Genomic DNA, 14,735 nt, shown 5'->3' on the forward strand with positions numbered 1-14,735 from the left:
CACACAAAACCACAAACCCATAAACAGGAGATTAACAGATCAGGTTAAGAATGCTGTCAATGTTGTGTTTATGTCATGCTCCGCCACACAGACACACCACAAATCCCATAAACCCTAGACGGTCTGCTGGTCCCTCATAGCAGCAGGGCAGTGTGTCTGTATGTATAAAAATTACAATTAAAATTGGCTGATTATTTTGAGGATGCTGAGATATACAAAACATAAGAGAAAGCCGGCATTAGTTGTGTTTAAATGATACTAATGTGAGTTTTTTCATGTCTTTGTGCGTAGTTGTTGTAGTTGTGCTATTGCACCACTTTTATCGGTGAAATGTTTTTCGATACCATATGGGTCAAATCCATCCGAAACCTAATCTTTGGGTCTCACATAATACTACATGAGCCTTTGCTGCTGTTGCTATAAGAAGCCAGATAACTTGTAAATTATGTTTTACTGATGTTTTGACCGACAGATCCAATTCTTTCTCACTCCCAAGGCGTCAGATAACTCAGCTTGGTCAGTGATCCTCTTTGCCTGACACCGAAGCTTTGGTGTATGCGATGTCCCTTTTTGTAGTAATTTGGGGGACTTGTGACAGTCATCTCTTGTTCCTTTCGTGTATTGTTGTAGTTGTTGACTCACATATTTAAGATCTTGAACTCAGTTGGCTTTGTTTCGAACAGAACAGCTGGTCCCTGAATGCCACATAGACTGACTAATTACACAGGATTGCTTTGAGTTTATTGTTCTGTTGTTTTTCTATCTGGAGTTGCAGAAGTTCACTTTCATGAGGCTCACTGCAAATCACTTATTGTTCGAAATTATACGTCAAGCCTCACTGAACTGTCGAGTTGAAGTGTTTTAGCGTTTTCTCTCTCATGGAGGATGGACAATCCTCCTGCTCACAGTAAGATGATTATCTTCTGTTTACTGCTGTTGTGGTTGTAGTTGTTGTGGAGGATAGCCATGCTATGAGGCTCTGTGGCTGGACACAGTGTTATGGCACTAGAGACATTGAGGTATTTTCAGGCATTTTTGTAAGAGATTCAATGTTCCAGACATAAGACAGCAACCAAATCCTTGCTTTAACATAGAAAAAATATTAATCTCAGAAAGTTGGTATATTTGAGTGAGACAATTATATGAAAATTGGAAGTATAAATAAAATCTGCCACTAAGTTGAGGTAATTTCACCTGGCCTTAGTACAAATGACTTTAGTTTAAGGCTTTTGTACTCTTTTCTAGTCAACATTCACATTCAGTCATCCAAGCTTGAACAGTGTTACTCTGTAATTAAACCTTTTTTTTGGATGCTGTCTTGTGGATAATAAAGAAAGCTACCAGGATGCCCAGTCCCGTCGTATTTACCTGACGAATGCATTTCCACTTTACGACTTAATTACTTCATCAACAAAAAACCCTTTCTGCTTATTAAAGTGGGTATGAAAACATGTTTAGTGATACTGAAGAAAATGAATCATGTTTGATGCCTCCATTCAGCCTTTCTAATCCACCATAGCTTTTGTGAAAATAAGAAAGCCCAGTTCATCATGAGGGGAAAGATAGAGGAGGAGACGAGGGAGAAGGAAAGGAGAAGAAGTAGGACAAGAAGGAAGAGGGTAGAGGTTACAGCACAAGGTGTTGACCAGACAAGAAAAGAAAGAAGGAGGAGTGAACTAGGAGAGGAGCTCTGTCCTAAAGATGGAGCGTCTAAAGGACATGTCAGATGTGGCTGATATGTAAAGGTTAGTCAAGATTTCTAAAGTGGAAAGTGCAGTAGCATGAACAGAATGTGCCTCCACTTACACAAGTGTCTGGTACAGCTTCCCCTCTGCCACCAGTTTCCTATTCCCCTTGAGCCTGAAAGTGACACAAGAGAAGTCACATTTTAACTAAATAAAGAGGAATAGGATGAGAAGTCCTCACTGATCGTTGGCGGTACCTTTTGCTTATATCTCTCTACAGAGTAGAACATTGTTGCTGGACAGGAGAGAAGGAAGGGAATGGGGTTAATAGGGAAGGATGGAGCAGGTAGTGAGTTGGAGAGTGAGGAAAAAGCCAGGGAGGTACGAACAACATGGAGGAAAGGCAGTGGCAGAAGTTAGAGAGTTTTATACATTTCACAATGTAAAACAGATTATGACACTTTTTAAAATCCATAACATACGTAATGTAAATGTATGTTTTAGTCATATTATTGCTGCAGAAAAAATTGAGATTTATTTTTCTAAATAGACGTAGGCCATTCTAATGAACATCATATTTATATATATAATCATTTAGATTTGCTGGTCAATAACTCGAAAGAAAGCTGTCAATTTTAACCAGAAGAAAACCTTTTATGAGACAAGAGGTATTCAGACACTGCTGACATTTGCCACAGAGTGAAAATGCCCATTACTGCAACCTTGGAAGAGACAGTCTGGACATCATTGTTAAAATTGAGACAGACATCAGGATTGGGATGACAGCAGTAACTGGTGGGGGGGAAAGTGTGTCACGGTTCATTGACAGAAGGAATAGGGCCAATGGCTAAAGGGGTTAAAGAACCAGACAAGATGGAGGCAAGGCTATTATTGGCAAATTACTGTAAGATAGCGAGGAGGAAATAAAGAAAGGGAGTGTGGCCAGAAACAAGGTGGAAAAGGGAAGAGGTGGATGTTGGCATTCAGGGTGGTTGGGCAGAGAGGGATAGGGGTGGATAGGGATGTTTGCTTGGGGGGCTATGGCCGAACAATTAGGAAGAGGAGGAGGAAGATAGGGGCTGAGGCTGCAGGTCTACAGGCTAGACAAGACTATCTTCCCTCAGGGGGACACAGCCGCTTTTTGTTTAGAGAGGAAGACACAAGAACAATCCACCGGAGAAAATAGGCCAGACAGACAGATGGATGGGGAGATCGAGGGATCGAGAGATAGCGGGAGGGAGGGATGGAGAATGGGAGGGACGTCGATAGAGAGAAACAAAGAATGAGAGACACCCAGAGGGATCCTGGGAAGTCCAGGAGGATTTGAGCAGAAAGGGACGAGGGATGAGCACCTGATGAAAAGATAAAGAGAGAAAGAAAAGGTGAGAAGACGATTCAGAGGAGGAAAAAAGAAAAGCAGCTCAGAATGAGGGATTAGCGTTAGTATAAGACGGTGGCCGGCTGTCTGACAGTGAAAGAGAAAGGACATGTGGTTAAAAAGACAGAAAAAGAAGGCATGAAGATGATTCCTGTGCAAATGCTGTATTCACATATATTTGATAACTCCTTCCTGCTTCAACTTGAAAAATGATCAAATGTTCACCTTGACTCACCTGGTCAATTAACTTTGCAGACAGAAGCAGATTGGCTTCATATTTCCTCCATGTCTGTGATGGATGTGTGTGTGTGTGTGTGTGTGTGTGTGTGTGTGTGTGTGTGTGTGTGTGTGTGTGTGTGTGTGTGTGTGTGTGTGTGTGTTTTGCTTTCCCTCCCCTGTTAAAGATTAATGACATTAAAGTCACTCCAGTTAAATAAATCAAACTGACGGGAGGTGTAGAGGCGAGGTGGAACAGCACTAAATCAGCCGCCATTCGTACTTGTCACGAAGAGATTAGAGTGAATTCTTGCCAAGCTGAGCTGTAAATAACTGAGACATCGTGTTCAAAGTCTGAAAAAGAAAAATGTTGTTCTGGCTGCGTCTTCCAAAGTTTTCATGTGAAGCTGAATGCACAGTGAGGTGCTGAGAAGAAAGAGACTCTGACTTACTTTCAAGCAGAAGGCAGGGATTCAGAGTTTCCCCCGACAGGCTTTACCAAAGTTTATATTAAGTTTACGCAGTACTTTTTCAATATTGAACAGATTATATTAACTTTACGTGCTCCTCTTTTCTACCAGGCTTTAAAACACTTTGTCATACACAGTACATTCACATTTCTCTTTCCCTTGCCAGCAAGTGTACAGGCATTTACCTGTCATGCTGGCTGCGTGCATGGCAGTGTCAGTCGGTCGGTTGGTCCACCTTGTTTACATTTATTGTACCTGCTGAACATCAGCATTATCACCGTGAGCAGGTTAGCATGCTGACATTTAACTCAAAGCACCACTGTGCCCAAGTAAATACAGTATATCATTATATTATATTAAGGTGTCGGGACAATATTCTATTATGTCATGTGCTTGTGTTTCATGCTTAGGTTGTACCGGCATCCGGTTCAAAAGTATTTTAGCAGACTTCATTAATAACAGTCGGAGTATCAAAGCAGCAAACCCCTGTTTCCAGTCATTTTGAAACACCCGGTTTGTTAAAGTTTATAGCCTGTTATGTTTTTATTCTACATTGCTCTGTTTAGATATAAAGGAGAAAACAAAATGCAGTGATTACATTTTCAAAAGTGATTTTATCAGGGGGGGTTTCAGACCCTAATCTGATCACTTGCTACACATGCTCCCACCAGGTTTAAAGGGAGTCTGTATTTCATCTGTACAGTAATGGCATCCACCAGGCTGACTGGCTATAAAACTCAGTCCTTATGGTTTTGATGCACATCTTTCGATGCCCTTCTTTTGACTCTGGCTCATCCTTTCCTCAAAAAAACATTGAGGTGCTTTGGATGAAAGCGTTCACCAAAGAGCACATCCAGAGTAACAAAGCAGAACTGCCATAAAAAAAACAACCTTTAAGACAAGTAGAAGGAGAAAAAAGAAAATGGAGAGATGATAAGGGTTTTGATTCATGAAAAGAGATGAAGGAGGGATGATATGGAGCAAGGAACAGAAGTAAAGAGAGAGATAACTGCACAAATGAGAGCTCTGCATGTCATTTAAAAGCAGGAGAAGTGCTAAAGAAAACGTAATAATGAAGGAGTGATACATTAAATAAGGGATGGAGGGAGTGAGCAATGTGTACGCTGCAGGCTGCAGACTACCCATTTATATTCCTCTCTGCTCTGCCCCAAGGGGCCTGCTGATTGTATGTGTGTCCATACGTACAGTATCAGCGTGTGTTCGACTATGTGCTTTGGTCCCTGCAGTTTGGTGTGTGTGTGTGTGTGTGTGTGTGTGTGCATGCATGTGTCCATAGGTGCTGGTTTTTCTCTCTGTTTGATGCGTATGTGCTTCCGAATCTTTCGCTGTGTGTGGCAAGTGTGTGTGTGGTGTGTGTGTGTGTGTGTGTGTGTGATGAGATGAGATTAGACTTCCTGCAGGGCTGTAGTTCCATGGAGGCCATCTGAAGCAACTAGGAACGTCAGGAATGTGGGAACAGTGATCTGCTTCGCTTTCTCTGTCACCGCAATAACATCTTTGCCTCATCGTAGGAGAGGAAAGGAGGAGAGGAAAGGAGGAGAGGACAGGAGAGGAGAGGAGAGGAGGAGAGGAGAGGAAACAAGGAGTTGAGAATAAAGGCAGAGACATGTCGAGCACATCCACACCTTGTTTTGAACATTCTTTTTCAACCTTTGTTGCTGCAAAGGTTGCCAAACTCTTTGTATCTCAACATCAACCTGAGTACTTTCCGGTTAAAACCTTTTTATAGAGTTTCTAAGACTTTTAAAGTTATTTGTCCCACGTTACCCTGAGAGCCGAGTTAAGTCATGTATTTATAGAATATGCCACACAGAAAACAAAGAGCTCTGTTCTTCCACCAAGATGAAGAAAACATTCCCAACTCTTATCTGAGACAAAAGCGCAAAGTAAAAAAAAACTGGGATTTATTTATGTAAATAAACAGTGAAAGGCAAGGCCTTGACTGTGCTGTGACAGCAGACGACTGAATTATACGACGATGAGCAACACTAGAAATATTAGGACAAAAATGTTGATAACCAGCAGTGTCTGACATGTCACACTGAGTTGTGCTGCGATTATAGGGCGTCTATTTGACCACTCAGTGTGTATTGTGAGGATGACTGGATTCATGGACTAGTCTTTATGTCAATTTAACTTGAAGGAAAGGAGTTAGGCCAAAAGTCAGGAATACCGCACTCACACCCCATGGAGTTTTGTAAACAAATACAGTTCTTTATGTATGTTCGTTTGCAAGTTTGTTAGTTGCAGAGAAGACATTTACTCCTGACTTTCACCAACTGTTTCTTGTGTGTATTCCTGTCAATCTGTTCGCTCATATTTTCATCTATTTCTATTTCTACTTCATTTCCTCTGTAATTTGGGAAAATGAAAGTGATTAGCTCAACGAGAGAAACTACAGGATACAGATTTTATGGAACAGCAATTTGTTAAACATAATATCTTCGTCCAGAGTGTTGCTATTATGCCAAGGTATGGAACTATAACAAGTGTAATTTATCAAAGCTGCATGCAAAGATTCATCATCTCTTTTAATTGGTCAAGATCAGACATTTAGTGTATGATACATCTCATTATGTATAAATATAAATATTGCTATTGAGCCAATCGGTGTATTTTCTCAAATGTCAGGACACACTTTAAAAATCCATAATGCAAGAGGCGTCTGAAGACCGACAGATGGAGAAAGTGAAAATCCTCTCTCCACCTGATAACGCTGTGTGAGGCACCGCAGTCGGAGTGAGAAAAAATGGACCAAATGTCATTCGCTGTGTTTGAAATGGAGAGTGAAGGCTGAGGTGTGGTGTTAGTGTGTGTGACAGCAGGTGATGTTCTCCTGTGGCGCTCTGCTCTCCCATTGTGGCTGGTAATTAATGGCTACAGGTTCATTACAAGCAGCTATAGTCAGCCGTGCTGCCAGCATGCCCGACAATATTTGTCACACAGTCAGACTGATAGATGCACAAACACACATGCAGGTACAACACTAACACAACTTTTCCAATAGTTCAGACACTGTTATAGTTTTCACTCCAGCTCAAATAATGTTTTACCTTTTTGTTTCCCTCCCCTCCTTTTCCTGATTACTCCCTCTTTTCCTTGTTCCCTCAATCCAGAAGACATCTTTATCCTCCAGGCGAAAGACAAGAAGAACCCTCTCATCTACGGCCTGTTTACCACCTCTAGGTATGCGCAGAAAACAAGGGAATACACTTTAGTAACATTAAATGGCAATTTGAAATCTGTGCACAAGAGTTTAAGAGTTAAAAGCAGCAGTATGACGGTGGGCGGGAGGCACTGGGTGTGTCTTTAGTTTCCACTGGGTGGAGAGTTTTCATTCCTTTAGAGATCGCTCATTGTGTAAAGAAATGGGTTGAGCCTCTTGTATTGATTAACAACCCCTGCATGTATCAGCTTTTTAGTGCAACAGTGCAGTACAGCAAGCACCTTCTTCCTCTGCGTGTAAAAGAAACAACTCTAGATTAAAGAGAAGAGAAGGTGTTTCATCTCCTACATAAGGCCTCATAGGTGTCATATGTGACAACATTTATACTACATTCACAAACACTGATTGTTGATCGAGGGGGTTGAAAATCGAACTACTTGGTGCTGCATGAGGCAACTTTGCACTTTTGTGCCCCCAAGTAGCAGTGTTGGGTACTGTAACTGTTTAAATATTGTTATGTTATGTTATTGCCGTGTTACATCTCCTTCAAACAACTGTATTTATTCAAGTTTCTCGCTAAAAATATATATATTACAAGATTACATTTGAATATATCATGATAATGTTGTAATTTACTCGATCCACCATTTCAGACTATATCGGAGGCGTTTCCGATACTGTTATTAGAATAACTGGAATAATTCTACTAAAACATTTTCAAAGAGTAAAAGTAACGTTTTACAGGAAATAGAGAGGCAGTGGTTTTTATTTTCATATAAAACAGATGTATGTTATCATATGGAGAATTATTGCACCCAACAAAGCTGGAAGTTCTTCGAAATTAATCTTTTTCGATGAGACCACAAGAAACTTTGAAATTTAGCAGAAAAAAAAACATGAAGACAAATTGCTTACAAAATGCATTGTCGAACGAGAACAACAGGCTGTGCAACTAGAAACCTTATTGAAAAACAAGTCAAAGCAATGAAAATATGAAGCAGCACTGAGAAGGGTTTGATGAGAGTCCATAGACAATATGCATTGTGAGCATCTACAAAATGGTTATTTGCTCGCATGTTGTTGTGAGACAGACCGTCTGGGACAGAGCAATGACACAAACATAAAACTGCACCATAGAAGTCAGACAGACGGATGGATAGAAAAAAGAGAGGCTCTCACTAAGACTGACTCAGTGAAAGACAGATAACAGGTGGACGGATACAATACATACACTGTAGAGGTGACACCAATTAGTGAAATATTTTACTTTCCGATCTAAGGAGCCTGATTTGACTGACAATCTCACAGTCGAATCATTGCAGGGACGGGAAACTGTAGTAATGAAACAAAGGATCATTCATAAACAACATCACAGCCTTGTCAGAGCTATAGATTTATTTTAAATTCATGAACGATTCTCTAAAATCAGCTGAGGGAGGCAGGTAGAAACAGCTGTTTGCAGCTTGAGTCTCTTTCTCCTGCTGATTGTCCCTTTGCTTCCCTGTTGTTTCCCTTCTGTCTGTGGACTGATACGATGAGGGAAATGGATGAGGTACAACGGACTGCGTCTTACACACACATACACACACAGGACAAACCGTGCTGTCCATCATTATTGTGAAACAACAGCTAAGCAATAGTAACGTGTATCTCAGCCAATAACGGGGATCTAATAGCAAGGAAAAAACAATCAGTTGATTCTTTGTCGGGAGCACCAAAATAAGCACTGGCTGTAATAAAGTGGGGGGAAATATAAAGCGAGGAAAAGCCAGAACAAATGACGAGGGAGCGGCAAACTGCAGTTTCTCATTTCCTCCAAACTTACCGACGGCACCACACGCTCTTAAAATAACCCAGTTTCTGAGGCGGACGGCAGAGCTCTACAGTAGCAGCAGCTGTATGACGACATTTGGCACGGCGGAGCAGGGAGTTGGTCTCGTTCTGGGTTTTGGAAAGTGTCTGGAATCTCAGTGGGGAACGGATAGAAACCCAAAGCATCACTCAGGGTGGGGTCCCAACCACAGAACTGCTGGGAGCAGAAAGGTCATTCCCTCCGAATGGAAACTTCTCCCTCTGGTTCACTCATGAGTCCACACACAGACGGTTTTTTGTCCCGTGTGATGAAGTCGAGAGTGTAGAATGTGGATCTGTCCGCCACTGTTTGCTTGTATCATTTTGTTTTTCATTTGATCATTTCGTAATTCGATTCACCATCTATCACATGCTAGAGATAAACAGAGAGATTTCTTTGGGTACGGTGCTGTTTTGGAGAAGCTGGTGTTTATTCACTCGTTCATTTGTTTTCATTCATTCACTCACTCATTAGTGTTCATTTATTAACTTATCTGCTTATTCATTCATACATCCGATATATGTTTGTTTGGGTATCTCATCTAAGATATCATACCCGGTCAAATAATTAAAAAATGTGAGGAATTGAAATTCAGATTTAACAGCTAAATTCTTTAACTATTTCTGTCCACACGTTTGGATTCTCACACATCACTTATGCCATCTCGGACACCAGTGATCATATTTCTTATTTCTTGAAAAATTGCAGCATTTCGCTGCCGGATTTCATTGTTTTCTGATTTGTTTTCTGGTTTTCTTTTGTTAATTCACTCTACATACAAATTCACCAAGGCCACCGGGGGTTTTAAGCTTATGTTGGAAGAATTTGTCCTTTCTGAGGTGCAATTTAGCAATAAACTCCATCCCATCTACAGGTCCTCAGTGTGACCCTTTGACCTTAGTGGAGAAAAGAGAACTTCCCTCCAGAGAAAAACTAGACCAAACATGTGTATGTGTTATTTATCTGAGCTGAAGGAAACCACCCTGATGCATCACCACACTGCCTTTCTATTATTCTGTTTCTAGCCACTCTGCTCGTCGAACACAACTTGAATCTGTAACCCAGATACAGTTAGCCCAAACATGACCCTGATCTTAACTGCAGTGGATGGGATGTGTTGTGGTGGGGACTGATGTGCTGAAACCACATCAGTCTTGACAAGCAAGCTGAAAAGCCACAATGACTCACAGCTCTTCATACTGTCCATACATATAGCATATCACTTTCTTATTTAATCTACTGCTGTCAGACCATTGCAACTCATCAAAGCTCAGGTTATGTTTTGATTCATGGCCGCTGGAGGATGGAAAGATCATATGAGTCTGTGATGAATGAGACTCCCCTTTCTTTCTGGTCTCAGTGATATCCTGAACGGTTCAGCAGTGTGCGTTTACCGAATGGAAGATGTGGTTCGAGCTTTCAAGGGAAACTTCCTCCATAAGGAGGGACCTCAGTATAAGTGGGCAGAGTTCACAGGCAAGGTGCCCTATCCACGACCAGGAACTGTGAGTTACTTAAAGTTCAATTACACCACATGTATTGAAAAAGAAATTCTCAGTTTCTTCCAGACATTCGGATCCTTTACTTTTCCTCTCTCTCTCTCTCTCTCTCTCTCTCTCTCTCTCTCTCTCTCTCTCTCTCTCTCTCTCTCTCTCAGTGTCCCAGCAGCACGTATGGAAGTTACAGCTCGACCAGAGAATATCCTGACGACGTCATCTTCTTCAGCAGGACTCACCCGCTGCTGCAGGTTCAGCTGATATTTCACTTTATTAAATTACATCAATCTAATTTAATTAGACTGTGGCCTATTTTAGAGTGGGGTCAATACTTTACCTCTATTTTTGTCCCAGTTCTTAAGTGAGATGAAGGAATTAAAGTAGCCGACAGTAGTGACAATAAAATAAATCACATTGTTCATAAACATGACACAACTGTCCCACTGTTTTAGGAAAATGTGCTGCCGCTGGGAGAGCGCCCCCTCCTGGTCAGAGTGGGTGTTCACTATAAATTCAGCAAACTGCTGGTGGACAGAGTGGAGGCCGTGGACAGCACCTACGATGTCCTGTTCATCGGCACAGGTAGAGTGTGTGCGCTGCACATTTTCACAAAGTTTTAGAGGGCTTAGGATTGTGTGCTTTGCATTCTAACACCAATGTGTGTTTTGGGTTGTTTTTTCTCGCAATAAACGTTCCGTTTTTTTAAATTCTGCAGACTCAGGCCTCGTTCTTAAGGCCATCCATCTGCCCAGAGAACACGGGCAGAGTCAGGAGGTCACTCTGGAGCAGCTGCAGGTCTTTCAGGTACAGAAAACTCTTTGTGTACAAAAACACGTAACCTACATACCAATGATTTTGCATGTTTCACCATATTTATTATATTTTATTGACTACTGTGTACTGTAGGAGTTTCAATGGTCGGCATACTGTTCAGACAATATGGAAATAAATGGAAACCAATAGCTTAAACAATCTGGAACACTACAGCATGCATTGCTGACATTGCAAATTGTCAGCAAAAATGTCAAGCATGCTATATTTAAAAAGATTAAAAAGATGCAAAAACAATGGCATGCTCCTTAAAATGTGAATACATAGAGGAAACAGCATGATCGAATCTCCTATTGTAGTGTATGTTGTGTTTCCCAGCCATGAACCGAACACAAATACATACACTGTATACCATTCACTTTAAATGTAGCAAAGACTTTGATCCAAAACGCTCAGACACATTTTGCATAAATTGTGCAGCTGCACATAGTTATCATGTCAGACTGTAAAAGACCACAGTTCACAATGTTCACAGTTCAGCTCAATATTAATTCCACTGGAGGCTCAAGTTCAAGTAACAACTCCTGACAGATGTGGCTGAGATTTCTTTGTCTGAGCGAAGTTTGAGTTTGTTTTCTCTGCTTTCCATTATATATGTGTGTGCTTTGTAAAGCCCTATTAAAGTGATATGGATGATTACCAGACTATGAGATCAGTCCTCTAAATTATTTTACACGGTTTAGAATTATTGTGGTTTCCAGCCGCACCCAAAGAGTTTCAGACAAATTCCTTATTTTTTCCTTATCGATTAATTCAATATGTTCGTTGACCTTTCCTTTTATCTAGCTGTCTGCCTGTTTCTCTATCTAGTGCAACAATACCTTTTTGTTTGTTTGTCTCAAGTTAAACTTGATTCTCTTTTCTCTGTTTCTCGCAGCACAAATCACCCGTGACAGCCATGACACTCTCAAAGAAAAAGGTAACAAATGAGAGAGAGAAACAGAAACTCACTTTCAAACTTCCAAACTCCCAAACTCCCCTACACACACACACACACACACACACACACTCACACGAACGTGCACAACATCACACTTATCACTCATCTCTCCACCTTGTATCTCCAAGGACAGCTTCATCACCAGTTGCTATGGTTACCCTACCTCAGTCGGTGCAGTAATGAAGGGAAGCCACACACACACACACACACACACACAGAAATACACTTTGCATTATTAAAGTAGTCCAGGTTTCATGAAATAAAAATCTGAAGCTGGTACACACACATCGAGATTACAAAAAGAAAGCATCACCTTGTATCTCTCTCTCTCTTATTCTCTCTCTCTCACACACACACACACACACACACACACACTCCTTGTAGTCACACAGTGAAATTGTTACAGTGTGAGTTGGATGTGTGAATACATATCTGGTTTAGTTGTTAACTTGTCAATGCCTCTCACTGTTTTTCGGGAGCAAATAGAATGCCCTCTTTCTCTTTTGGCTCTCCTTCATTTCACTTCATTCACTCTTCCTCTTCCCCTAACATTCTTCCCTCTGCCTCCTTCATCCCCCTGCTTTCTCTTGCATCTCTATTTCTATGTTTCATCCCGCTCCTCATTTCCTCCTCCTCCAGCAGTGGTTGTTTGTGGGCTCCAGGGAGGGTGTGTCCCAGCTGGCGCTATACCAGTGTGAGCTGTACGGTCAGGCCTGCGCTGAGTGCTGCCTAGCCAGAGACCCCTACTGCACCTGGGACGGACACGCCTGCAGCCCTTACATGCCCACCGTACGCAGGTAGGCATGACGAATTGGATCTGTTCATCCAAACAACACTAATCTGGCCATGTTGGATATATTTTACGAGTACATATTGTTTCCCCTCTAAAGACTGAATAGCAAAGGAAAAACACATGGAATCGATCTTCACAAATCAGATCTAAACCAGATTTGTTGATACTTTGAAATGTGGCTCAAATTGCATCTGAACTCAAATCGTTCTGATTCGATTTTCAGCATTTTTTCCATTAGACCAACACGTGGCTCCTTTGCAAATTAGGACAAATACTAAATTTGTAAATGTTTATGGTGACGCCCTTCCCTTTCCTATAGTACCACCATCATCACCATCAGCCAAAATTATCACTTTTCACACACAAAATCCAATAATGTGAAAGGCAGATTTGCCGAGCAAATTTATTCTCCCAAGTGGATTTGACTTTATTATTCATATGTCTGTATTGTCAGTGTATTGTTCGTCAAGTCAAACAATGAAGTTGGGCGAGTAGCAGGTTGTACTTCTCTGTTTCTAACTGTAATTTGATGTCTTCTTCCCCACAGAAGGAACGCTCGTCACTTAGGGGAGGATGAGGATCCACTTACTCAGTGTGTCAGACAAGGAGGTGAGGAGCTATTTATGTTCATTCAGCAATACTTACAGATACAGTCACAGTGGTGTAACCTTTGGCAGGCAATTACTGTAACATTTGAGCTTTACTGTAATAATGCCTCAGCTACAGTAAGATACTAGTAAGATTTAATATATGGCCCAACATAACAAATATATCATTGAATATGTGACGAGGGAGCTTTGCAATCGGCATGTCATACCGCTCCCCTTCATCCTGAGAACATCCAGATAAACTCCACAAATGAGTAAAACACACTGAAAATAAACGCTGAATGTAAATGTATTTCGTAAACTAGGCAGAAATATCAATAATATAACAAAAGGAAAGCCATCAGAATTCAAATGGAACATGAAACAGATGTCTAAGCTGTCGTTTCTCTCTCTCGATGTCATGCAGCCGGGCTGCAGGTGGAGGCGGAACAGAGGATGATGATGGTTGCCGAGGGCAACAGCACCTACCTGGAGTGTCTGCCCCGATCCAGACACGCTGCTGTTACCTGGTACAAACAGGCTGGAGAGAACAGTCCTGAACTCAACCAGGTACACACACACACACACACACACACACACGTACTGGAGGATAAACTTGTCTAGTTTCCAATACCACCCATCTACTTTAATTAACAATATATGTAGCATCACTTTCTTCAATCACAGCATCTGCTAATAACTGCAAAGACAGAGCAGAGTACTTGCAAGTGTATAACTTTTGTTTTATGACATTAGCCAGACTGCCAAATACACAAAAACACAAGTACTGAGCATTCATCTGCTCTCTCTCTCTCTTTCTGTCTCTCTCCAGGTGGTAACAGGTGACCAGCTTGTGGTGATCGAGCGGGGCGTCCTGATTCGTCAAGCCGAGCTGTCTCACGGCGGCGTCTACCACTGCCAGGTGGAGGAGCACGGCTACCACTGGACCGCCGTCACTGTCCGCCTCGCCGTCTGGAGCCCCTCAGCCAATCGCCTCCTTGCTTCCTGGTCCGCCTCCTCCTATCAGAGCGCCGGATCCCAGCCCTGGTACGAGGACGTGATGGCGCTGATTCACCCCGGGAACCTCGGCCAGCACTGTCGGGCCCTGGGATACCGCCCCCCACGCAACCAGCGTCGCCATGGTGATATCATGGCGGAGCCTAAGAAGGAGAAAGAGAGGGGGGAGAGGCACAAGCACGGGGGAGGAAGAGGAGGAGGGGGAGGAGGAGGAGGAGGAGCAAGAGCAGCGGGGAGGAAGAGCAGGAGCAAGCCGCAGCAGAGGGCACCGAGGAGCGCTTGA

The 14,735-nt window shown here is 42.1% G+C and overlaps 1 protein-coding gene across 1 annotated transcript in view; it reads left to right on the plus strand.

Moving 5' to 3' along the window:
- Positions 1 to 14,735, plus strand: part of sema3h (sema domain, immunoglobulin domain (Ig), short basic domain, secreted, (semaphorin) 3H) — a 114,074-nt gene extending 99,339 nt beyond the window's left edge. Inside the window, exons 9-18 of the mRNA XM_076090669.1 lie at positions 6,887 to 6,956; positions 10,149 to 10,293; positions 10,446 to 10,535; positions 10,737 to 10,866; positions 11,000 to 11,088; positions 11,993 to 12,034; positions 12,695 to 12,852; positions 13,396 to 13,457; positions 13,863 to 14,005; positions 14,268 to 14,735. Coding sequence (XP_075946784.1) covers positions 6,887 to 6,956; positions 10,149 to 10,293; positions 10,446 to 10,535; positions 10,737 to 10,866; positions 11,000 to 11,088; positions 11,993 to 12,034; positions 12,695 to 12,852; positions 13,396 to 13,457; positions 13,863 to 14,005; positions 14,268 to 14,735 — 1,397 coding nt within the window. The remainder of the gene's footprint in view (positions 1 to 6,886; positions 6,957 to 10,148; positions 10,294 to 10,445; positions 10,536 to 10,736; positions 10,867 to 10,999; positions 11,089 to 11,992; positions 12,035 to 12,694; positions 12,853 to 13,395; positions 13,458 to 13,862; positions 14,006 to 14,267) is intronic.

Source organism: Anarhichas minor, unplaced genomic scaffold (assembly GCF_050575085.1).
Source record: "Anarhichas minor isolate MPS153535 unplaced genomic scaffold, ASM5057508v1 ptg000003l, whole genome shotgun sequence".
Classification (NCBI taxonomy): domain Eukaryota; kingdom Metazoa; phylum Chordata; class Actinopteri; order Perciformes; family Anarhichadidae; genus Anarhichas; species Anarhichas minor.